This window comes from Aulostomus chinensis, chromosome 3 (genome assembly GCF_037954235.1).
Source record: "Aulostomus chinensis isolate RoL2024-O1b breed Wild chromosome 3, RoL_Achi_v1.0, whole genome shotgun sequence".
Lineage (NCBI taxonomy): Eukaryota > Metazoa > Chordata > Actinopteri > Syngnathiformes > Aulostomidae > Aulostomus > Aulostomus chinensis.
Genome location: NC_141322.1, coordinates 16,857,885 through 16,882,722, shown reverse-complemented (window position 1 = coordinate 16,882,722; position 24,838 = coordinate 16,857,885). Strand labels below are relative to the sequence as shown.

The following is a 24,838-nucleotide window of genomic DNA, read 5'->3' as shown; positions in this document are numbered from 1 at the left end:
GGGGGGGGGGCTGGTATTGAACTTAGAACAGCTGATGAAAGGGATTGTCACTCAGATCTCTCCCATCTCCTCCCTGCTGTTGTGGTAATTACTCACCCAGCATATCTGAGCTCTCCCCCACTGTTTATCTGCTGTTGAATTGCAGCATCGTGTTCTAACTCTAAGAACAACACCAGTATTTTGTCATGAAAACAAACCACAACACTGACTCTGAGTTTACTAGTCGCATTTTACTTTTTGTTGAAGTTATCTAAAAGTGTTGGAGCACATTTTCTCTGCTTGTTTCTCTGAGAGATGTTGAACTCACACTGCAAACTGTCAAGTCCGGCGGAGCCGCGGCCCCATGAGGCAGCCCACACACTCGCATTCACATGTGCACGCACATTCCTCAGTGTGCTGCTGAACATTTTATGAGGCCAGAATTAATGTAAAACTGAATTTGCCATCCAGATGCATGCCTGGAGGACTGAATGTGGAAAATGTATGAATCAGATTTGTACTTTTATCATGTGGAATTATTATATTATTATTATATTATTGTTCTAAGTGATTAAGGGAAAATTGATCAAATCTTTGAAAAGAGTCACAGTTTAGTAATGAGCCTGTCATGATACAGCAGTTCTCAGCAAAATCTTTCAGTCCTTCCCAGTGTGAGGCTCCCAGGACCCCCCAGGCCAAAGTCTAGTTCAGTGAGATGTGCGATGTTGGCAGGTTGAGCCAAGCTGCAGGCTCTGCAGGCCATATGTCACCCTGCGTCGTCCACACAGCCACTCAGAGACGAATAAACAAGACTAGGTCAAAACCTATGGCAGGATCGTGTAGGTCCCAAGTGTGAAAATGTGGCCAATTTGTCACAAGACATCGAGAGTGTCTTTAATGTGATTCCTGGATATGAAACACACTCCTGCAATTTTTTTGTAGTGGTTATATTTGCCGCCATTAACTGAGCCAATAGCACCCAAAATTAGTTTTGTTATTTATTTATCACTGGGCTGGTTGATCAAATCCCACGTTGCTACTGGGACAAACACTCAAGTGACACCAGCAACCAGGAAACTGGACGCCCAAATTTGCCCACCTTTCCAGCGCCGTGCTTTGACACACATGGACTGAAAACCAACTGTTAAGGCACTTTTAACTGTAACGCAACTCACCAGAGGTGAAAAAGACAGACAAACCCACCTTCTGGCAATGAGAATAGAGTCAATCGATATACGGAGGATTTGCCTGCAATTTCAAACCTGCATAAAGTCACCTTCTCAAAATAACTGCTCGTCCTTTTTTTGATTAAAAAAAATGCTTTTGCTTCAATGAACTCCTTATGATGTTTGTCTCTGTTTTTTTTGGGGGTTTTTCCAAAAGAAATTACTCAGGCGATTATTTTAAGAAGGCGACGATATACGTGCCAGTTTCGCAGCGTTGATACCAAAAGGGCAGCAATGCAACTGTTCTGTCATGAAGCCGGCTCACGCTCATGCGTCTGGGTGAGTGATCGCAGACCCGTTCCCTTACTTTGTCATTCAGTTTGATTTTAATTCAGATTTCACAGTTCTCACATCAACAAGAAATATTTTTTCTCAGCATCCCTCTACCGTAGTTTTCTTGTAATCCAGTTCACAAACAAAATCCCCAACTACCTCTGAATACATTTGGGGGGAAAAAAAACATCAAAATTGTGTTTTCCTGAATTTTCATCTCAGGGACACGCTGGTGGTGGGTGCAGGTTTCTAGTCCTGTCGATACGGCGACTGAGTCCATCACCCCTGCCTAAGTGTATTTTGCTCAAATGAATCCAAAGTTTTGATCAGGTTCTGCGCTAAATCAACGAGAATATACTTTCATTTTTTTCATCAAGGTCAGTGAAATGTGAAAGGAATGAAATAGCCTCATTTAACAACGCTTTAGAAAGTGAGACAAGGGATCTGCTCCGAAGTTAAATGAGTTCTATCTCGGCCCGTATTCTCCTCCAGCAAGTTTCATGAAGATCACCAAGATCCAGCTGACAGACAAATAAATAACAAACATCACTAAAAACATAACCTTGTGTGTGTGTGTGTGTGTGTGTGTGTGTGTGTGTGTGTGTGTGTGTGTGTGTGTGTCACAATAATACTGAGAAAAGACTGAACAAATACAGCAAGTTCAGAGAAACCGTAGCTGTGTCCCGATGTCAAATCCTAATTCTGAAGTTTTTGTTTGGAGCTGGGAACATTCTATCAAACGTTGTGAAGTACCACGTCAGAAAAAGTTCATGGAAATGGCAAACCGAGAAAAAAAGACCCCTCTAACACTGAGTACATGGAAAAGGAGGGTTGATGGAGAGACACAACAGATATTGTTGTGTGGTGACTTAGATGTCAGATAAATGGATGCGTATCGTAAGTAAGTGATGTTTGAATTCGAGTCGTGTCCTTTCTTCTGTGTCCAACAGACGTGTGCTGAGTGATGTTGTGATTCGCTGCGGGGTGACTTGTAGGTTACAAGGTACTTTTTTTTTTTTCTCGAGCCAAGATTCTGCGGCTGAGCTCAGTTCAGGGTGATGACAGCTGCTGACAGTTTCTGGCTCCTCCCCTTCTGTCTCCACGCCAGGTAGCATCACCCCCCCCCCTTCTCTCCCTCTCTTCGTCATGTTCCTGATGAGAGTCACATCCCTCCTCACCTGCTCTCACCACACACAGACAGTGTCAGTCACTACCTGTCTGCTGGCGCCAGATGAACGTCTCCATTTCAATAGGAGCTGTTTTTCCACTTGTTTTCTCAGGGCCACTCCAACATTGTCAGTGTTACTATATAAACACAAAAGATCAGGTTACAGCGCCACTCATTCAACCCCGCCCTCACCTGAGCTGGAACGCCCCATTACAGAACACGTGACTTTCTCCATCTCACCTACGAGTTCCTTCCTCGCTTTAAAACTTCTCGATCAATCGAGAAGTCCCAACTTCTCAAAGCCAATTTTTTTTGAGGTTTTGTAAGGATTTTGTTTTGTTTTGTTTTTGCAAAAGATATTCAATATACAGTCACATCAAAACCAACAAAACCTCACAAGGGAGAAACTGGACGTCAGCAGCATTCTTGAAACTTTAAGTCACACAGCAGATAAAGAAACAAACTCCCCACTGATCTTTGTCATGAGAACTACTGATTCTGACTGCTGTTGGCTCTGTCGATGCTGGGAGAAAAACACAAGGAAGTTTTGTTTGGGGGGAAAAAAAAATCTGTTAAATCTTGTGTCAATCAATTGTTTCAACTCTAATGATCAGGGTTGTTGAAGTCACACTTTCACACGAGAACATAGTTGTTTCTCTTGAATGTCGGTATTTTGTAGCACCAACTGGGGAGAACGGAAGGAAATAAGTAGCAGAAAAGGATTTTCTGTTTTAAGACTTGAACACTGGCTACAGTTTTTTTTTTTTTTTTTTTTTTTGCGGCCATTATTTGAATGTGGGAAAGAGCTTAACGTCAGTGCAACGTATTCAAGTTTTGAATTACTGTGTTCCATGACAGCCAAAAAATATTTGTGCGCTTTGTAAAAGTTAAAACTGACATTTGTTTATGCCCACACTGGGACTTTAAAGCAGCAAGACAAATGTACTCTCATGTCATCAAAAATTTAATGTCCAGTTGTCCTCGTTTTGTTCTTCCATTTGCTCTCTTCGCTGTGTGTCCCCAGTGAGTCGCATCACGGTGGAACACATACATGATGGTTTTTGGGTTTTTTGTTTTAAATTTCCTGAACACTTCTTCAGCAGTAAACGAGACCAAAGTGGATCAGATCAGCAGCTGTAAGTGTTTGTCAGCAGCACGACAGGATGAAAGTTAAAGTCACATTTGGAGACGTGAGTGAAGCTGCAGCCTGCCTGCTGTGACCAGTTAGTAATGGCCCTCTTCAGCCAAGGTCAAAGTTAAATAGTCAGGATTTGATTTAACCTCTCGTCCACTGGGAAGTTTCTGTCCTCACGTTCACCTCCCTCTTTCCTTTCCCTTCTCTTTTCATTTGTCCCTCTCTTGTTTTTATTAGATTATTCCTTTGTGCCCTCGCCTCTCTGTTTTTGAAACCTTACCACTCTTGGTAATGACAAGCTACAGGTTCACGTTGGGGTTGCTTCAGTGGGGTGGGGGTGGGGGGGACACATTTGGTTCAGTCCTGTGCTCTCTGTTGAAGGTGACAGGCGGGGCAGTGACTTTGGGTTTTTGACCCTGAATTCTTTATTTTTACTAGGAGGGGATCCAAGGATGGAGCTGTTGATGTGAATAGCTGCCCAAGGTGACTGGATCCCAATAAAGAGGCCGTCAGCCTGGCCGGGGGCCTCCTCCCCATCCCAGACACAACCTTTATAGGGCCGCTTGTAAGCCTGGGCAACTATTAAACTCTGTCCAGCCTGCGCTGAGGAATTTAGGGCCAGGAAACAAGGGGGTGGGGGTGGGAATGGGCAGAGGAAGGTGAAGTTGGGGTGACTGAAGGTGAAAGTTGAAAGGCATGTTCAAAGGAATCTGCTCGTCTTTTAGTCATCGCCTTTAAATATGTAGAGATTTTCCTTCAGATTGGTTTGAATATGAGGAAGCCCAGTTTTCATCAGCTGTTGGATATTGTTTGTTTGGAGTGTTGTCATGAGCAGCAGTTGAATGCGGCCAACAAATGGCCTAATACCATTTTCTTAAACACGGCAGTGAGAAGGACCAGAGGGAGACAGCCGAGTCTCATAAACATCCCGCCTTTGTTTGTTCACATGGGGCTGGACGTATATAGGCAGGTCTGATTGGACAGCCTTTCAAATAAAAATGTGAGACTGCATGCGCGCGCACGCACGCACACACACACACACACACACACACACACACACACACAAAATTCAGACGTCTGTCAAAAAGTCAACACAAGTATGCTGCTCCCCCGCTCGCTAGTAAATGGAGAAGCCAATCAAATCTCAGCTGCCAATCACCATTTTATCAGTTGGGCCATCTGGCCATCAGCTAATTGTGTGTCTTTTAAGTCCCTGTCAATCAGCAGTACCCCCCTTTTTCTCTTAAAACTCTCTGCCTTTGAGCTTGCCTTCTGGCTCCCCAGGGTGGCCTACATGGGGTTGTTTGCTGACCACTCCACTCCAGCTCCATCATAGACTTTACGTAAACAAGATGCTCTGAAGTAATAAGAGAACTTTCTCTCCTCAGCGGTGGAGACCCAGAGCACCAGTTCAGAGGAGATGGTGCCCAGCTCTCCCTCTCCTCCTCCTCCTCCTCGTGTCTACAAGCCTTGCTTCGTGTGCCAGGACAAGTCTTCTGGGTATCACTACGGTGTGAGCTCCTGCGAGGGCTGCAAGGTACAAGAAGCCAGAGCGTCACAGAGTTTACTGAGGGAAGCAGAGTCTGATGGCCAACATTGTTGAGATGCCCTCTAGTGTTGTCTTACCAACACTGCGCATTATGACTGTAATGTAGCAGAGCTGGAAACAAGGTTTGAATTAGTAAGTGGTGCCAAATGTAGAGCTTAAAAAGAGCACTTGGAGAATCTGTCACAAGGTCATATACAGGAAATGATATTTACATTGACAACAGAAGCAGAAGCTCCCTGCATGAGAGAAGAGAGCACAACTCAGCCAATAAATATTTTAGGACGGTCCTGATATCAGTATGACGGAGTACCAAAATAAGAGAGCCAATAAATCAGCCAGTGTTCCTCATGGATGTTTTAGAGGGAAAGAATATACCCGTAAGAAAACTTTTTTGTTTTGTAATGATGCTCCAAAAGTATGGTTCAAATACTTGTGACAAAGACGTGTGTAGGAGGCAGAACATTTTACTGCTCAACCATGAATGACTTCCATTGTCCAGAATGACATCAGTGGCTTCACTAAGAGAAGTGTTCGCTTCAGCTAATGTCAGACCTCTGTTGGGTTTTTTTTCTTCTTCTTGTCAATAAATAGTGACCAGGATATTATGTTTAAATGTGTTTCAGGGTTTTTTCCGACGCAGCATCCAAAAGAACATGGTGTATACCTGCCACCGGGACAAGAACTGCCAAATCAATAAAGTGACCCGCAATCGGTGTCAGTACTGTCGGCTGCAGAAGTGCTTCGAGGTTGGCATGTCCAAAGAAGGTAAGAGGCTATCAACATTTACAAATCATTACATTTGTTTTTCAGGCGCCAAGGTCACGTTTCTGTGTGTGTTAGCGGTGCGTAACGATAGGAACAAAAAGAAGAAGGACGTGAAGGAGGAGGTGGTGCTGCCAGAGAACTATGAGCTGAGCGGAGAACTGGAGGAACTGGTTAACAAAGTCAGCAAAGCTCACCAGGAGACGTTTCCATCGCTGTGCCAACTAGGAAAATACACCACAGTAAGAGTCTCTTCATCAGGGCCGCTCCAACGCTCTCTAGAATGAGCCGCCATGAGTACCATGACAAACACACGTGTCCCTCTTTCTCCCTCCTAGAATTCAAGTGCTGACCACCGAGTACAGCTGGACTTGGGCCTGTGGGATAAGTTCAGTGAGCTCTCCACTAAGTGCATTATAAAGATTGTGGAGTTTGCCAAGCGACTACCGGGCTTCACTACGCTCACCATCGCCGATCAGATCACCCTCCTCAAATCTGCGTGTCTGGACATCCTGGTACCGACCGCCTGCTCCTGTTGTCCTAACACCTCCTCGTGTGTCATGCTGCTCCGATAAGAAAAACACCTGAAATTCACCCTTTTGATCCCCTCCCCTGTGTAGATGCTGAGGATATGCACTCGTTACACTCCAGAGCAGGACACCATGACCTTCTCAGATGGCCTGACTCTCAACAGAACCCAGATGCACAACGCTGGCTTCGGCCCTCTCACGGACCTGGTGTTCGCCTTCGCTGGGCAGCTGCTGCCTTTAGAGATGGACGACACAGAAACGGGTCTCCTCAGTGCCATCTGCCTCATCTGCGGAGGTAAAACTTTCCCTGATCAAACTCAGAGACAGTAGAAATGTCTGATGTTCTCCTCTTACCGATTCCCTCTTCTTCCCTCAGATCGCATGGACTTGGAAGAGCCTGAGAAGGTGGACAAGCTGCAGGAGCCGCTGCTAGAGGCGCTGAAGATTTACACACGCCGCCGCCGCCCAAACAAGCCTCACATGTTTCCTCGCATGCTGATGAAAGTCACCGACCTCAGAGGGATCAGCACCAAAGGTTAGATCATCATTACAGACTGAAGCCCAGATGAAACCACGTTTGGAGGGAGTCTAACTGCTTTATGTATCGTATTTAGAGGTTGTCGTCAGGCGAGATGATGGGATGGAAAGATTTTTAGGGTGAGGGAAACATTTTTGGGAAAGAAACAGGATGACACAGTACTTTTTCTTGCTAGCCCGCTAATCAACGTATCTTAGCTCGTAGACGTCTATACATGCCTCTGAAAAACTGATCGATGGTTGAATGCCATGAAAGAATATAATTGGCTGGAACATTTCTATGTGGGAACACATCATATTTTGTTTTATGGAGGAGAAACATAAAAAGAATTTCCTTTTTTGACGTCATTCTCTTGGCATTTATTGTTTATGGTGACACAAGGATCTGAATTTAAAGGGTTAAAACAGCAGTTTTCATTTCAGCTCATCTTTAGAAAACAAAAGCCTCAAAACAAATGTTGTCATCTGCAGACCAGAATTTGTCAAATACAGAAGGTTTGAAATAAAAATGCGTTTAATTCTCTGTATGCATGCACATACTTGTAGGTGCAGAAAGAGCCATCACACTGAAGACAGAGATCCCGGGCCCCATGCCCCCGCTGATCAGGGAGATGCTAGAAAACCCTGACGCCTTTGAGGACAGCAGCGACTCGGGGGAGAGCGCCTCAGCTGCTCCTCCTGCCATTCAGGCTATCAAGCAAGAGGAGAAGACCACGTACGAGTCGGCTGTGGAGGAAGAGGAGGAGGAGGAGGAGGACGACGACTACTGGGACGAGGAGAAGGAGCGAGTGATGGACAGTGACGGGGAGCTATGGGGGGAGGCAGCAGCGGCGGCGGGCGTACAAAAAAAAGGTGTGACTGATAAAACACAGTGAGAGAGAGAGAGAGAGAAGATGCTGCTGCTGCTGCTTCCTCCTCCGGGATCAGTGAACCCTCTCACAGCAATATCACCCCCCCCCCCCCCCCCCCCCAGGATGGAATCAGGCTCTTATACAATGGTGTTATTGCAAAGAAAAAATGTGTTCAGCTCTGCAGAGAATAAAGCAAAAGCACTAAGCGTCAGTGGGTTGGAATGAAAAATCACTGTGCCAAAATGTGACCGTCTCAAAGATATTTCAGTGTTTCGTCCACGCTGAGAGGAGTCGGTGGACAGAAGGAAGCGCACTCCTCCACGTTATAAGGGCTATGCTTTGTAGAAAATTGATGGTAAAAACACATCGAAGCATCTGAACTTTATTTGGCGTTTGCCACAAATGACTTCTCAGAATTCCTTTTATTACACTTCAAAAATATGCTGATTATTTTTTTCTTTTTATTGTACTTTATTTTCTAAAGCATGTATACATTTGTACTGTCCTTATGCCTGTTTGTCGGATGACGTGTTGCTTTTTGTGTAGTTTTCACTCAGTCCTTCTCACATTTGACTGGATATCATATGGTGTCATTTTATTGTACGTGTTTTTGCTTTATCGGACAAAGTGCGGAGCAATATCAACGAGAGAGAGCAAGCTGACTCGGAACAGGTCACGAGTCGGACTCGAAACTCCCAACGTGACAAGCACATTAATCTGTGAATCTAATGCTAATCTTCCAAAACATCTCTAATGGGTGAAAGAGAATAAACGAAGAGAGATCAACCAAATAAGATTATAACAAAAGACCCCAAATGCAGCAAAACCTTTGACAAAAAAAAAACAATAGAAATACATGAAATACCTGGACCACAGAATCTGCAGGGTAGATTAAATGATGCTCCACCCAAAAAAGTGTATTTTACCTTTCAAGTACTGGCAGATAGATTTATTTAGCACTTCTTTGTGACTAAAGACTGCGGGAGGAGCCAGCCACATACATGTAGCTTGAAGCTAATTGTGACGATAGCCAACAACAGCAAAACCACAACAAAACTGCCCCAAAAACTTTTCCTTTACTGATGTTCGTATTCCATGTCTTCCTAATCCAGTCGTGGTTTATAAATAGACGCATTCTGTAAATAGAGATTTTTTTTTGGTGGAAGTTTTTGTGTTGTTAGCAAATAGCTTCATGCTAATTATACTTGGCTGGCTATTTTCCATTCCGAAGTCATGAAGAAATGATGCAGGAGGGAAAAACACGTCTTTGTAAGCTCTAGACTATTAAATGTGCGAGTACTTAAAAGGCAAACAAAACACTGAGGTTGAAGTATTGCTTTAAATATCATCACTTAATCTCAGGTTGATTCAATCAGGGCCTCATCTCACCCGTCAATACAGTATTTTCAAAGATAAAAATCTTAATTAAGCTGTTGGTGTGAATGCTTCCTCGTGGCAACATAGAAAATTCACCTGGTACAGCAACCAGATGCAGCCCTCAAAAGCTATCTACATCACAAAAAACCTCAGGTGTGTGTGTGCATGTGTGTGTGTGTGTGTGAATGAGAGAGAGAGAGAGAGGGAGGGAGAGAGCGGAGCATTTACCAATAAACAGGGTGTAATGTTACTGTAATTACTGCGACCATCTACAGGCAGCATTCATGCGGATGCCCCCACCCCCACCCCCCCAATAAAAGTATTTTTACAAATGCACATAAAGAGTCAACACACATCTAAGAATCACAGACCCAGTGGCCAAATGTCACATGATCTGTTTGAACTGACAGCAATAATAAATGCCATCCTGGTAGTCTGCTGCTCTGTGTGTCCGAGCACAAGGTCTCAGCCTCTGTTTGCGTGTTTTTATTGCCACTTGTTCTAGAAACAGTCGTGATTTGTGTAAGGGAAGAGATTCTTCATCAGCACTGCTCTTCACGGTGTTGGTGGATACCAGGGATCAAACTAGAGCTCATGTATGATAAATCTAGTACTGCATGTTTAGCATCATCGCGGATGGAGGACGAAGCAGAGTGAGAGTGGACCAGACCAAATGTATATTAAACCATCAATGTCGGTGCCGTATTGATGTTTCGAAGACAGTTTTTCATTTGATGGAAACGTCAGAGCCATAAAAATGAAAAAAGACGGAAAAAAAAACTGAGGTAAAAGACGAGCCAAAGTTCACTCAGTCAATACTTTGCACTGTCAGCCAAATTCTTGTAATTAAATATTTCCAATTTACATAACCTTGATATATCAGAAAACTCTTTTGTCTTTTCCTTTTGTTGTTCAATTTGAGCTGGTGCAATAAAGAAGCCATGGAGGAGGCCCCTGAGGCCTCAGCTCTGTACATAGACATACGAGCGACAACAAAAACCAAACATTTCAGATAAAATCATCCAGGCCGATGGATTTGAAATATTTGTGTTGTGTGATGGAGAATATTTAACAACCTGGAATGAATTTTTGAAGCTGGAACCATTTTATTTCTGTTAAACTTCTGTTGTTTTCTTTCATTAATGTTGTGTCTTGTTTTTGTTTTGTTTTTTTTAATATAAACCTCTTTATCATGCATGCAAATGTCTTCATATTCTTCAGGCTCCTCATGATTTGTTTGATTTCAGTTGAAACTAAAAACAACAAAAAAATCCCTCTGATACAAACGTGCACAGAAACACAACAACTGAGCTGTTGTTCTTATTACATTTTTATTCAAAGTTAATACTATTTTGCTTATTTGTTGCGTGATGGTTTGCTTGTTACTTGATGTCCTTGTATTTTGATAAAGACGCTTTTTGTTCTCAGACCCATCAGTGTCCTCTTTTGTGTTTCATGACAGTAATCACAAAGGTCAGGAATATTTCAAATACTTTTATCAGTCAAAGGCAAAATAGTACAGGGATGAATTGATATAAAATGAAATGTGGGTGTGTCGTACAGCAAAGTAACACTTTGAATACACAGTATTTCTGCTCTGTAAGAGAATGTAAACATGAGCCTCCTTCATCTCCAGGACTGCCGTTAGCACGTAGTCATCATCATATTTGAACAAGCTCACCACAACACACACAACTGTCATAAATCAGAAACACACTTTCATGTTTTCTAGCTTTTTAATCTCTCAAACAAGCTGCAACTGAACATTTCACACTAGTCTGTAGCGCACGCTCACACACACGCGCACACGCACTCGACAGTTTCGTGATTCACACTCACATGCAGATGTTGATTCGCAACCAACTGCAGATCTAACGTCATTAACTCAAATTAATCACTTTTTGGCTTGAAAAAAATCATAAATATCAAGCTCCTAAACAGCCGCACCACCAGGAAACGAACACAGTCCTTGTGTGTGCTGTGTGAATATAAACTGATTACAAAAAAAATATTTATGGTATTTAAGACCCCTCAGTTGTGCCATGTTGTCTTTCAAAACTCTATATTATTTTATAAATATCATTAATAAACCAAAAGAAAAACAACAGCTATAGAGCAACCAGCAGACTGACAGATCTTCACGTCTCCAAATCTAAAGGTGAGCTGCTGTTGTCCTGCTCCGTGTCACCACATGGGGGAGTCAGCCGAGTCTCTGCGGAGGAAACAAAGAATTAACTGATGTTATCAAAAAAAACAAACAAACACGGTTTCCACAAGATTAATCAAACTCCCTATTTCCTAGTTAAGATATTCTATTATTGCTGTTATTTTGTCTGTTATGTCCTGCTGTTTGTTCTCTCTGGTGCTGCGACCATGAGCAGGAATGACAGCTGCCAGCGTGCCAGTGAGCAGGGTGTGAATGAAGTCACCACAATGCATTCTAGGAAATGAACTCAGATCTGGGACAAGGGTGTGTGTTGTGAGAGCCATGGAAGTCCAGGAGTCACCTCAGGACAGGGTGGACCAGTTCTGGAAGGATCTGCTGACCGCAGCACTGCTGCTTCTTCTCCTCCTGATTTAACAGACACACGCAGAAATGAACGCCACTGCACTTTTGTCTGCTGTTGAATAATCACATGACAATATAAATATTTATACCATTTGTACCGCATCTTTGACACATCATTACTGCGTTAGTTATTCTGAACTTTTTTATCTTGTATGGCTGAAACTAAAACATAATTCTGGGCCAAAAAACAAACACAGATTTTGTTGTTAAAATGCCTTTTGTCCGTTATTTTCTTATTTGGCTGACGTCAAATGGACGTCCGGCACGATGCCTGATCAAATCAACAAACATATTAAAAGTGAGGGATCCTTCATGAATGATCCTTAAAGATCATTACCTCATAGTAATAGTATCAATATTGATTTAGAATTAAAGATTTCTTCTTCTTTTTTTAAATCTTTTTAATATGGCCTCCTGCAGGCCAAATCCAACCTTATGGTGGGTCGTGTTTTAAAGTGATACTTCAGCCCAATTGCTGGTGGAGTATTGAGCATCTAAAAAAATAAAGAAGACTGGGATCATGGAAGAGAGTTTTTCTATTGTTTATGTTCGGTCTCCATTCGCTTCAAGCAACAAGTATGAGGTTTTCCTTGTCTGACTTCTGGGTTTGCGGATTCAAGAAGTCATGGAGGAAAAATATGATGATATAGTGGTGAATTATCGCTTTTATGCATTTAATAATAAAGTTTTATTGTCTTACTGCTGCGTGAATATTAAATCTTGGTGAAAGAAGACAGTTGAAAGGGTTTGTAGCACTAAACTACAGTTCATAAGATGGTGATTAATGTGACAGATGCAGTGTTGTAGCTCAGGATACAGGAGCCTGTCATTGTTGGACTGTTGACACAGACACTCGGACGACCTGAGTTGAAGAACCAGTCAAATATTGACCCACTCACTGGATGCAGCTGCCGTTAATCCTGGTTTGGTTTACCTGTGTATGGGTTAGCATACCTGCGTGTCAGTGTCTGACGTGTCCTCTTTGTTCTGGACTTGTGTGTCATCGGGCACGTCGGCTCTGTCGGGTCGATCCAGGTGAGTGAGGACAGATGAAGAGCCTGGCTCGTCATCCCCATCAGAGGTGCCAGGAGCTGTTAGAATCAGCTGAAACTCATTATCCTGCTCTTAGGGGACAGAAAGTATCAGAGCTGCATATTTTCATTACTCACAGACGGATGTGAGAACGTCTCCGTTGATCCCCAACCTCTGTTCTAGCTGACGGACGTACTTCACCATGTCCTGAGGAACACAGATATCAAGAAGATAGACAGGAGGTAGAGAGGTTGTTTTATATTTCACATCATTCAGACAGAAATGGTTTGATCCCGCGGCTCCGTCTCCATACAGCTCTGATACGTGCTGAGGTCATAGGCTCGTCACAGACGCTGGCTTGCTGGCTGAAAAACTAATGTCTGAAACTCTTAGGAACGTCACACTGCTGCTGCGCAATGATCCATTTCACTGTCAGACTTCGATCCATCTGGTCCGCACATTCAAGTTAGCAGAGTGCAAACACACTCAGTTTGCATCCTAACAAATGTCGCCACAGGCAAAATCACCCATGAGTGAGCTCCATGAGCCCTGTGAGAACTTATTTATGGCTTTGATATGAAAATATGATGCACTAAAGCTTTCAAATGTCCTTTTGGTTTTGATTCTACATTCGAGTTTGTTTGTTTTTTTCTCTTGTTTGAGGAGCTGCATAACCACAGGGAGGGACGCTCGCCTGTTTCTCCAGCTGCTGCTCCTCCTTCTCTCTCTGAACCTTCTTCAGCGTGGCCTTCAGCTCCTGCAGCTCTCTCTTGGTCTCACCCAGCAGCACCTACAGGGGGCGCCAACATCACACTCTTTAACATCTCTTCTAGCTCGGTCCCCTTGCTGCCAGACGATCACGTGACATTACAAGGAAATGTTTACTCACTGATCATACTTTCCTATTTGTGTGAGCGCTAAAAGAGCGTAGCTGAACTCTGGCACAGATCTCCGGTTTCCACAATGTTATTTGTGAGATGCAGCTGAGCGTCCCAGCAGCTGTTATATATTTAGAGTCATTTCTATGTTCAATAATATCCTGATTTACTCACTCGATTACAGTCTTTCTCTCTCTGAAGCTCTAATTCCAGTTTCTCCCTCTCCAGCCTCTCTTCCCTCAGCCACTCCTCCTCCCTCTGCACCTCACAGCTCAACTCCTGCAGCTTCTTTTTGTCGTTCTGCATCAAAACAAACTGAAGTTTAAAAGTCACTGTGACGTATCGAACACCAAGCATCACTTTTGGGCTCATCCTCACTTCTGATGCGTGTTTGTAGGTCTCTCTCTCCAGGGCCCAGTGGGCGCGCTCCTCCCTGAGGGTGAGGTTCTCCTCGGACAGCTGCAGGGTGAGCTGGGCAACTTGCAGGCGGGCTTGGTGCAGCTCGGTGTGGGTGAGGCTCTGACGTGCGCCCAGCTCCCTCAGCTCCCTACGCAGGCTCTCAGCTACATTCTCACTTGCTTCCAGATGGTCCTGGAGCCCTCGAACCTCCGCCAGCGCGGCCTCGTTCTCCGCCTACAGAGAGAGAGAGAGACAGACAGACAGAGAGAGAGACAGAGAGAGAGAGAACGTGTACACCAAGAAGAAGAGGAAGAAGAAGAAGAAAAGGAAGAAGAAGAAACCATGCACCTGCAGACTCTTTCTCTTTTCCTTGTCATGCTTCATTTGACTGGACATGTTCTTCAGTCGCTCCTTCAGCCTGTGAGATGGTAAACAACCCATGAGGAATGAACACCATTGTTTAAGCTGACTGGATGTGTCAAGGCTCACCTCTCCACTTCCATGTTTTCTTCTCTCTCCCTGTCAGTCAGGAGCTTGAGGTTGTCCTCCAGCTCTTTGATACGCTGTTGATTCTCCACTCTCTCATCCAAAAGTTTGCTAAGTTCAGAGTTGAGATTTTCCTGACTGTAGGTCACATCCTTGTAAAGTTGAGGGAAAAAACAAAACAAATCATGAAATAAAGTGTTTGTGATACCAGAAAAAAATACCAGACGTGCAGTGACATGAGCTACCTTGTGTTTTCCTTCGATCCTCTTCAGCATCTCACTCTTGTGTCTCAGGGTTCCTCTCAGCTCTAAAATCTCTTCCTTCGTGGCTTCTCTTTCGCTCTCCCACTCCATCTTTGCTTTCTTGTTTCTCTCTTTCTCACTCTCCACTTCTTTTTTTGCCTCACCCAGAACCCGCTCTAGATCCTCTCGCTGGTTTAAACACTCCTCCAGACGACTCTGATCACAAACACAGAGAATATTGTAGATTTGGGCAGTGAATAATTTGAGGATTATTATCTTTTATTATTATAATTATTATTGTTCCTCTGACCTGCAGCAGCTGAGCTCTGGGAATCACCAGCAACAGCTCCTCTTCTCCATCTTCCTCTTGATCCTCCTTCATAGTCTCCAGCTCGTCCAGCGGCTTGGGAGCACGAAAAGTGAAGGGGCGACTCCGAGCACAAACCTCACCTATCTTGTCGATGTACACAAACTGGTATTCCACAGAACTGGGACGGGGCAGGAAGAACGCTGGAACAATAGACGTCCCCTGTTAGAAATGTGTTGTTTAAGCGTAAAACACTGCTGCCAACATGAAAACAGGTTAAACAAAGCATATATACATACAAAACATCTATATGTAGGTCCAAGCCATCAACATGTACATACCACCAGTCATCAGATACCCTGCTGGGATCATAAGCAGGCCAAAGGAGGAGATAGAAGCCACAGCCGTCAAGACCAGAAAGCTCCTCACCTTTCACAGAGGATTTCACCCAGAGTCCAGCACCCTGAGGCTGTACTCTAAGCGGAAGAGGGAGGATGAAGACTAGTGAGCATCAGAGCCACTGTCCAGGATTACACATTGAGAAGCCAAGAGTACATCAAGAAGATGGCCCCTCAGGACGAGCTGCTCAGTGAATGCCTCAGACAACTGAAACCCGATGAGAGTGAGGAGGGAGAGAAGCAGACGTGGACGGACAAGCCCCTGTACGGCAGGTACAACCGCCAGATTGAGGAAGTGGTGGATATCAAGAGGACCTACCAATGACTGGATCATGCTGGACTGAAGGACAGCACAGAGGCACTCATCGTGGCAGCACAAGAGCCATAAAAGCCAAGGTCCACCAGACCAGATCAGACCTGAGGTGCAGGCCGGGTAAGGATGCTCCTGAGACAGTCCAACACATAGTAGCGGGGTATAAGATGCTAGCCACAAAAGCGTACATGGAGAGGCACAACCAAGTGGCAGGATAGTGTACAGAAACATCAGTACCCAGTATGGACCAGAAGTACCCGAGTCCCAATGGGACATACCACCAAAAGTGGTCCAGAACAATATGGCTTAGGTGCTGTGGGACTTCAACTTCCAGACTGACAAACAACTACTGGTGAACCAACTGGACAAAGTAGTGATGGACAAACAGCAGGAGGGCAGTGGTGACAGATGTGGTGATACCAGCTGACGCCAACATCTGGAGGAACACGAGAAGGTTGAGAAGTACCAGGGTTTAAAATAAGGGCTAGAACAGATGTGGAAGGTCAAGGCTGACGTGGTCCCGGTGTTAGTAGGAGCACTCGGGTGGTGACCCCCAAACTAGGAGAGTGGCTCCAGCAGATTCCAGGAACAACACCTGAGACATCAGTCCAGAAGAGCGCAGTCCTAGGAACAGCTGAGATACTACGCAGAACCCTCAAGTGTGTGTGTGTGTGTGTTATTCTTAAGCACAATCTATATATAGATTTGAATCAATATTCAACCTGATTTGATGTTCAGTGTTGACCGACGTTGAGTCGAACACGACTATACTGTATATTAATTGTTTATATCGTATATGTGGTTTATGTGTGTTGTCGTCAAATGTCCTCATGTCAACCCTGAATATCAGACGTGTGATTTTCCTTCAGTCTCTTATTAGACAAATGGTCCAATTTAAAACTAAGTACCTTCTCTGCTGCAACTCTAGTTCCAGAAATACATAAATGCGCTGAGCCAACTTGGCCAAGAGGGTCAAGACAGTCCTGTTGGACCTGCACCAGCTGAGGGGGATTCTGAGAGTGCTAGTTGGGGGGGTTCCAGATGCTTCTTCCTCTCTTCCTCAGCTCTGGTGTTGACAGATTTAGCCACCAGTCTGACATCACTGAAAGTCTTGCTCAACAGACCGAGAAGGAGGATTTGATTTATGGAGTTTATGGATGTTTAGAGAACTGAACGGATTTGGGGTTTTCTTTTATCTTTTTTGCTTCCATTCGTTTTTACATTCGTTCTTACAATGAAAGAGAGCGCAGCAGTTGACAGGTGTTCGCTCGGTGTAGCCTTCAGGAACCATCGCCCATGTGTACGTGTAGTACTCCTTCACTGAAGTCCAGCCCACCTGACGACAAACGCACAACCAATAAGAAACAAAAAACGACGCATATTATGATGATTTTTCAGTTTTTCTGTTGCTGTTCTCCACCTTAAAAATCCCTATCCAGTCACTGGTGCTCCACTGATGCTCCGAGGTCAGACTGTAGTGGCACTCCACCCTGGTCTGGGGGAAGTAGAGTTGCCCCACATTTCGAAACACCACTGTGGGCTGTTTATCCATGTCGATATCACGCTGAGCTGTTGAGGAAGAAAACATACATGAAGGGCGCTCCAGTTTCAGTGTGGAGGACAACAGCTGAGGAAAAGTGATAGCAGAGAGGAATGCAGCACGCTCCCTACAGCCTATGGCTCCGCGATAGCTTTACAAACAACAAGCTCATACATGGAGGTTTGCACCAGGAAATCTGCTGCCAAAGAGAGCTGAGGAGAAGATTAGCTGCTTCTCTTTGTTCAACAATGAAAACGATCATCAATGGTGCCATGACACTGATAAAGGAATTAGTTACTGCCGCGGTTCTAACCAACGATTCATCTTTGTTTTTGAGAATGAACCAGATGGTTAATTCTCAAAAAGAACAAACCGGACCTCACAACTTTATGATTAAAGTTAACTAATAGACCAATTAAAAAAAAACAACTCCTGATTTTATGTTAAATTTGTAATCAATGTATGCAGAAACCCTCTTTTTGTTCCTGAAATAAGAGAGAAACACTGCTTCCTGTAGTATCGGAGGAAGTGTTATTCTTCGGTCACCAAGAAATCAAAGTAGGAGAAGATTTAAGAAATGTGTCCTACCTGTTTCTGCTGAGGAACCAATACGATGTTTGCTCAGAGCTGTGCATCCATCTGGAGACACGACCCAGAAATCCTGTCAGGTGCAGGTTTCACAACATCTTCTGGAGCATGTGGACCCCCAGTGTATGATGCTGGGGGGGTTGGAGGGCTCATGGGAGATGCAGTTCCTGAGATACAAACTGTTACAGGTCACGAGATCTCCTGCTGGCTAAATTCATTTCTCAGAAAAACTTTTCCCCGCCCCACTTCAGGGAATCACTGGCCTACAATCACGACACTCCATCACCGTACGAGACTCAGTGAGGTTCATTTATTCATTTCTGATTGTGCAGCCGTGGTAAGAGTTGAAAATAGCAGTTAATCCTTCTTACTTCACATTTAATGGAATTTTGTCTCATAAAATGTGAACTGGCAACTGATCTGACTGACGTGGGGCCCCCTCTACATCAGACTGCCTCCACCTGCAGCTACAACAGCAGGACACCAACGCTTCAGGAATAGGCAAGGCAAGGCAAGGCAATTTTATTTGTAGAGCCCGTTTTCACAAACAGTTTGTCTCAAAGGGCTTCACATGGCATCATAACAACATCCTCTGCCCTTAGACCCTCACATCGACTGAGGAAAAACTCCATAGAAAACCCTTTTAACAGGGAAAAATCTGAGAAACCTCAGGGTGAGCAACAGAGGAGGGATCCCTCACCCAGGACAGACAGACGTGCAGTAGATGTTGTTACAGACAAGAAAACAGTTTACAATACAAAATGTGGGAAACACGGAAATGTTAATAACAGCTGAAGAAGGAAGCTTCTGGAAGGGGAGGCAGGGAGAGCAAGCCAGCTTGATGGGGGACTGGATGGCAGACTGGTTCATGGAAGGGGAGCGCAGGCTGGTGTAACAGTAGGGAATAAGAGGGGGGGGGGGGGCGATGCAGGCGGCGGTTGGGGCTCTGGTAATAATCAGATAATATATATTATATCATACCAGACCAGTCAGAAGCACCAACTTGTCCTGCAGGACTTCTCTTGTCATGGAGCATATTTTCACTACTGTATCAGTACATCCACTCTTCCAACGGTGATCATGATAATTTCACGTCTCAGGAGCCTACAAACCCTTCAGGCTTGATAATTTACTCTTTGTGATTTTTGAGTTGTGATAAAACTGCAGCACCACTAAGTGTTCAGATGTGGGATCCAAGAGGAAAATGTTCTAAAATATGTTCTGAAGGACTATCAAGGTCTCACTGTGAGTTACACTGATTGTTTTAGCTCCAACAGGCAGATCAGGCTTTTATAAACGAGTGAATTCACTGGGAATCTTCAGATAATCGGCAGCTACTGTGTGCACTGACATGACTTATTTACTATTTATTCATATTTATGTAAGTTAACACAATTTTAGAGTTTAGTTATTACTTGTTTTGACATTTCACATGTTGATTTAAGTTTGACATTTTACTTTTTGTTTTAAATTGTTGTATTTCATGTATAAACAAAAGGATATCAGCATTCAATATGTCAGCCGTCGGCCACTGAGAAAGGATTTTGAAGCTAATTATATGTCATCCTGGTAAAGAGCAGGTTTTTTTCACCAACATGAAATAAGAAAGTTAGTTGTCTGTGGCACCAAAATGTATTCAAACATTCCGTATTTTATTAAAAGACAAGAAATACACAGTAAAATCATGATAAAAAGAAATGGTCAGAGAAAACAAATAAATCACCCTGCAAAACATGAACACTAATGAAAAGTACATAAAAAATACATTTTATATATATATATATATATATATATATATATATATATATATATAATATACATTCCACGCCATGATGGAAGATTTCTGAACTGTTAAAAGCATCAGAACATCTGTTTGTTGAACGGTTCTATAATGTAATGACATGTTACATTTAAACGTTGTATCTTCTTATCAAATTCATCTTAGCAAGTCCAACTGATGAGTAAACAGAGTAAAAATGCAAAACAAAAACACAAAAAATATAAAGATGCACAAACACCCTGAGCTTAGAATTCCCATAGAAAGATGATGCAAGCGCATCCAAAGCCCATTCTAGACCTTTTTAAATAAACTGTCCATCACACTAGTGTCATACATGTGGATCTGTGATGAAAACACCTTTACAGCAGGACTGATGTCAGAGGGTGTGTTTGTGTGTGTGTGTGTGTGTGTGTGTGTATGTGTGTGTGTGTGTATTAGAACTCACACACGTGCGAGTGTCAAGCTCACATTGTGTTCTTCAGCAGAGGAAGCACTCCCAGTTCTGCCAGTTTGGCTTCAGCTACTGTCTCCCAGCCCTTATTGGCCTGTGGGTTTCTGGGGGACGGATGCATGATCCCTTCCACTTTCACGCCTGCGTCAGTCAGAGCACGCCGCGCCCGCTGCTCCGCCACTCTCCCAACACCGATCACCATGGAAACACCCAGGGCCTTCACTGCCTCACACAGCGCAACATCACACATGTGTAGAAGTTTCTCACGCTCAGCTGCAGGCAGCTCAGGTGGGGTTAAATTCTTCCCACTGGCGCTCATGAAAATAAGGGGACAAAGGTTGTGTACAAAGCAGTGACGGAAAAACAGTGCAGGGTCACCACACAACTTTCTAAAGAAGCCCCAGAAACGAGCGCCGCTCACTTCACTCTGAGTGCAGGCCAGACCCGTGATCCTTCGCTTGGGGTGCTCATCTTCAGGATGACCCACTTCCCCCGAGATCCGCAGCCAGTCAACGACTGACCTCACCTCACCAAAAGGAACCTGAGAGGAGAGGAGAGGTGACCACTGCAGCTTTTCTTACACACAAAAGAGCAGCAATCAGATACTGCACAAAAAACTTGCTGCTTAAAAAAATGTATATTTTGAAGTGGTAATTATCATAGTATCATCTCTTATGGTAATATCTTTTTGTGTTGTTCAATACATGTGTGGTGAAGGGAATTTACAGGAATGTGCACAAGGCCTTCAAAAAAAACAATCCAATGACTTTTTCAGGCTGTTAAGGAAAATTATTGCCAGTTTATACAAATGAAATTTACATTTTACAAAATTTGATAACAAACCACTTGTTTGTTACGGCATAAACATGTATTGTGGTAAATCAAAATGGAACTAATTGAGATTTGACTGAGTATATCTCAATTTTTGAAATATGCCCTGACTTTTGTTATTTTTCAAAAACTTTATCCAGGCCTTGAAATGTTCAAATTCCAGAACTTTTCCAAATTTTCAATGAATCCAGAAATCCATCCATGGATGCTCAAGGACACTTCTATATGATCGGGGGGGGGGGGGGGGGGGGGGGGGGGGGGATTTGGAAAGAACCAGCGACTCTCCGGTTGCCAGACGGCCACTGAGCCATACTGACCCATTCATCATTATAACTTCCGCACTACAGAAGTGCCTGCTTTAAAGCGTACCGCCACAACAGCAATAAACGTGAGGTATCATAAAGAAAGGGGGGAGTCTGAGTCCGTGCTCACCCCGGTCTGGGCCATGCCGAACGGTCCGGGATTCATGCCCAGAAACAGCACCCTTTGTCCGGCCTTACAGTACTTCTCCACGTAGCAGCGGTGCGGGTCCCAGGCGTACTCCAGCGGGTTGTAGACGTACCGGACAGGCTCGCTGAATGTCAGCTGGCGGAGGTGGGCATTAAGCTCCAGTTCAACCTGCAGAAACCTGGAGGAGGGGTCCATGTTAGCCTCCGGTGCCGGATTTAATCGGTGCTCCCGGGATTCATTCGCCTCCCGACCCCCGAACGTACGCGTACCGTCTCCAAACATGGTTCTATTAAACGGCTTCTACTCAATGCTAACGCTAACATTACCCTCAGCGTTACGTTTCGCTACAAGCGTCACATCAAATTCCGATTTTTTAATCTTTATTTGTGGTTTAGTTCTGAACAATATATTGGTTTCAATGTATTGTTTTCTTCCGTGACTGTTTACTTCTTCTTCTTCTTCTATTTGGTTTTTTTCGGCGGTTGGCAACCCACCAGATGGAGCATTACCGCCCTCTTCTGTCCCATCGCGGAACACCATCTTTCCCTACTTCTAAACCCTACACCTAAATCCTACCTCTAAATACTAAACATAATCCCTAAACCTAAATCCTATCATACAATCCTGTATCCCTCAAATACTCTAAAAGAACCCTAACACTCTCCCTATCCTCCATCCTTAGAACTCCCTCCAGACTGATCTCACCCTCCCCATGTTCCTCCACCTGTCCCTCATCACCCTCCTCTCCACCTCATACCTGCCACACCTCAGAAGTACGTGCTCTACTGACTCTTCCTCACCACAGCCCTCACACAGCCCTGTGTCATGCTTCCCTAACACCTTCAAAGTCCCGTTCAGCCCACAGTGTCCCAGCCTCAGCCTCAGCTTCACTACTTCCTCCCTCCTCTGCCCACCTCCACCCCTACACCCTCTAGCCCGCACACTCCTCTGAACCCTATACAAGTGCCTACCCTTCTTCTCTTTGTCCCAACTTCCCTGCCACATGTCCATCACCCTCTCCCTCACTATCACCTTCACCTCAGCCCTACTCACCCTCACATTCATCTCCACCGTCCACTTCACCAACGCCCCCTTTGCCAACTCATCTGCCTTCTCGTTCCCCTCCACCCCCACATGTGCTGGTACCCATAAAAACCTAACCTGACCCCCCCCCCCCCCCCCCCCCCCCGCTGAACTATCCTCGTGACTGCCTGAAGAACCTGGAACAAAATATCCTGACGACAACCCGTGTGACATGACCTGATGCTAGTTAGGACTGCTGCTGAATCTGAGCAGACCACCACCCTCCCCACTTGTGTACACTCCACCCACCTCAGTGCCACCAGCACCGCTACCATCTCCACTGTGAAAACCCCCAGCCCATCTGTCGTGCGCCTACTAAGCCCTATCCCTCTCCCCGGAACTGCCACCCCAAATCCTGTCTCCCTGAACTCCGCCCTTGATCCATCCGTATACACCTTCTCCCATCCACCACACACCCTTCTCATACACCTGTTGTGAGCCCTAACCAAGTCCTCCCCCTCCCCCTTCCTCCTCAACTCCAACAAACACCAGTCCACCTCTGGCCACTCCATCCTCCACGGTGCCATCTCTGGGTACACCACTGTTTGACTCACCCTAATGTGCCCTACTCCTAGCTCCCTAGCCAGTACATTCCCTATCCTCCCAAAGTGCTCCCTGTGTCTCCCCCCCTCCCGTACTCCCAACACTCATCTAACACACTCTTGGTCGGATGCACCCTTGAGTGACCCTGCAGGTTAGCCCAATACCTCACCATTAACTGCTTCCTTCTTAGCTCCAGGGGCATCTCACCCATCTCCACCTGCAGTGCTGCCACCGGTGTCGTCCCTAGCGCCCCACAACACACCCTCAGTGCCTTATTGTATACCACATCCAGAACCCGCAAGTGACACTTAGCAGCCGACCCATACACTATACACCCATAATCTAGTGCCGCCCTCACCATCGAAGTACAAATCGTCTTCAGTGCCGCACAGCTAGCCCCCCAGTCCCTACCTGACAAACACCTCATCACATTTATCACCTTCCTACACCTGCCCTCAAACCTCCTAATGTGCTCCACCCAAGCCAACTTACTATCAAAAACTACTCCCAAATACTTAAAGGACCCCACTCTCTCTAGCTCCCTACCATACATCCTAAGCTTTTCATCACCCACATCCCTCTTCCTAGTAAAGAACACTGTCTGCATCTTATCTACTGAAAACCTGCTCCCCCACTCATAGCCCCACTCAACCACCACATCTATAGCCTCCTGTACTTTATCCACTACATGTGCTAAGTCCCTACCCCTCTTCCATAGCGCCCCATCATCAGCAAACAGTGCTCTCCCTACATTCCCCCCTACCCGTGAAAACACATCATTAATCATAACACTATGCAACAGTGGACTAATTACACTGCCCTGTGGTGTGCCATCGCTCACGGTGTATTCACCTGACACCTCAGACCCTATCCTAACCCGTGTCACCCTCTCGGACAGGAAATCTTTCACCCAGTTAAACACCCTACCTCCTACCCCCAGCATGTGCAGTTTAATTGACACCCCCTCCCTCCTCATCATATCATATGCCTTCTCAATATCAAAAAACACCACCATAACTGACTCCTTATTTACCTGTGCCTTCCTAACCTCATTCTCTAATATCACCACTGCATCCATAGTGCTCCTACCCTTCCTAAAGCCACTCTGATACCCAGCTAACCCCCCTCCCCTCTCCAACACATACGTTAACCTATCACACACTAACCGCTCCATAACCTTACCCAGGTTGGAGGTAAGGGCTATGGGCCTGTACCCTGAAGGTTGAGTGAGATCCTTCCCTGGCTTCCTAACCGGAATCACCACTGCCTCTTTCCACACCCTTGGTATCCTACCCTCCTCCCAGACCCTATTGTACAGCCCCAGAAGTGCCTCCAGTGCTCCTTCACCCAAGTGCTTCAGCATAACATACCCCACCTGATCCGCCCCTGGAGCCGTGTGCTTAGCCCTACCTATAGTCCTCACCAACTCTGCCATCGTGAACCTATCATCCATAATCCCACCCGTATCCTCCCTCCTGTCCAACACCCCCAAATGCTTGCCCAAAGTCGCCCCCCTGCCCCTCCTCTCCTCTTCTGTCAAGTTATCCTCACTATGTATCCT

The 24,838-nt window shown here is 45.0% G+C and overlaps 3 protein-coding genes across 8 annotated transcripts in view; 1 reads left to right on the top strand and 2 right to left on the bottom strand.

The window, feature by feature from the left end:
* LOC147267931 (retinoic acid receptor gamma-B-like) overlaps nucleotides 1-10,810 on the top strand; it is a 66,115-nt gene extending 55,305 nt beyond the window's left edge. For 5 of the 6 annotated variants that reach the window (XM_086199089.1, XM_086199088.1, XM_086199086.1 and 2 more), the window contains 7 exons: nucleotides 5,170-5,318; nucleotides 5,954-6,095; nucleotides 6,171-6,334; nucleotides 6,431-6,607; nucleotides 6,713-6,917; nucleotides 6,999-7,157; nucleotides 7,706-10,810. In XM_086199089.1, the coding sequence (XP_086055215.1) occupies nucleotides 5,170-5,318; nucleotides 5,954-6,095; nucleotides 6,171-6,334; nucleotides 6,431-6,607; nucleotides 6,713-6,917; nucleotides 6,999-7,157; nucleotides 7,706-8,034 (1,325 nt within the window). In that variant the 3' untranslated portion in view covers nucleotides 8,035-10,810. Of the gene's footprint in view, nucleotides 1-1,230; nucleotides 1,485-5,169; nucleotides 5,319-5,953; nucleotides 6,096-6,170; nucleotides 6,335-6,430; nucleotides 6,608-6,712; nucleotides 6,918-6,998; nucleotides 7,158-7,705 lie in introns of those variants that run through there. The other variant, XM_086199091.1, reaches the window with a different exon arrangement.
* Nucleotides 10,766-18,204, bottom strand: LOC147267930 (calcium-binding and coiled-coil domain-containing protein 1-like). The gene is made up of 14 exons (XM_086199084.1): nucleotides 18,140-18,204; nucleotides 17,432-17,580; nucleotides 17,245-17,347; nucleotides 15,304-15,503; nucleotides 14,997-15,209; nucleotides 14,755-14,903; nucleotides 14,614-14,683; nucleotides 14,245-14,499; nucleotides 14,041-14,166; nucleotides 13,683-13,778; nucleotides 13,126-13,195; nucleotides 12,911-13,047; nucleotides 11,895-11,959; nucleotides 10,766-11,599 (listed from the first exon to the last, which is right to left on the bottom strand). Exons 2-14 carry the CDS (start codon nucleotides 17,561-17,563, stop codon nucleotides 11,572-11,574), a joined length of 1,644 nt encoding a protein of 547 aa, XP_086055210.1. The 5' UTR covers nucleotides 17,564-17,580; nucleotides 18,140-18,204; the 3' UTR covers nucleotides 10,766-11,571.
* Nucleotides 18,205-19,789: 1,585 nt separating this feature from the next.
* LOC147267929 (single-strand selective monofunctional uracil DNA glycosylase-like) lies at nucleotides 19,790-22,261 on the bottom strand. The gene is made up of 2 exons (XM_086200717.1): nucleotides 21,634-22,261; nucleotides 19,790-20,911 (listed from the first exon to the last, which is right to left on the bottom strand). Exons 1-2 carry the CDS (start codon nucleotides 21,931-21,933, stop codon nucleotides 20,384-20,386), a joined length of 828 nt encoding a protein of 275 aa, XP_086056843.1. The 5' UTR covers nucleotides 21,934-22,261; the 3' UTR covers nucleotides 19,790-20,383.
* Between the last annotated feature and the right edge of the window lie 2,577 nt (nucleotides 22,262-24,838).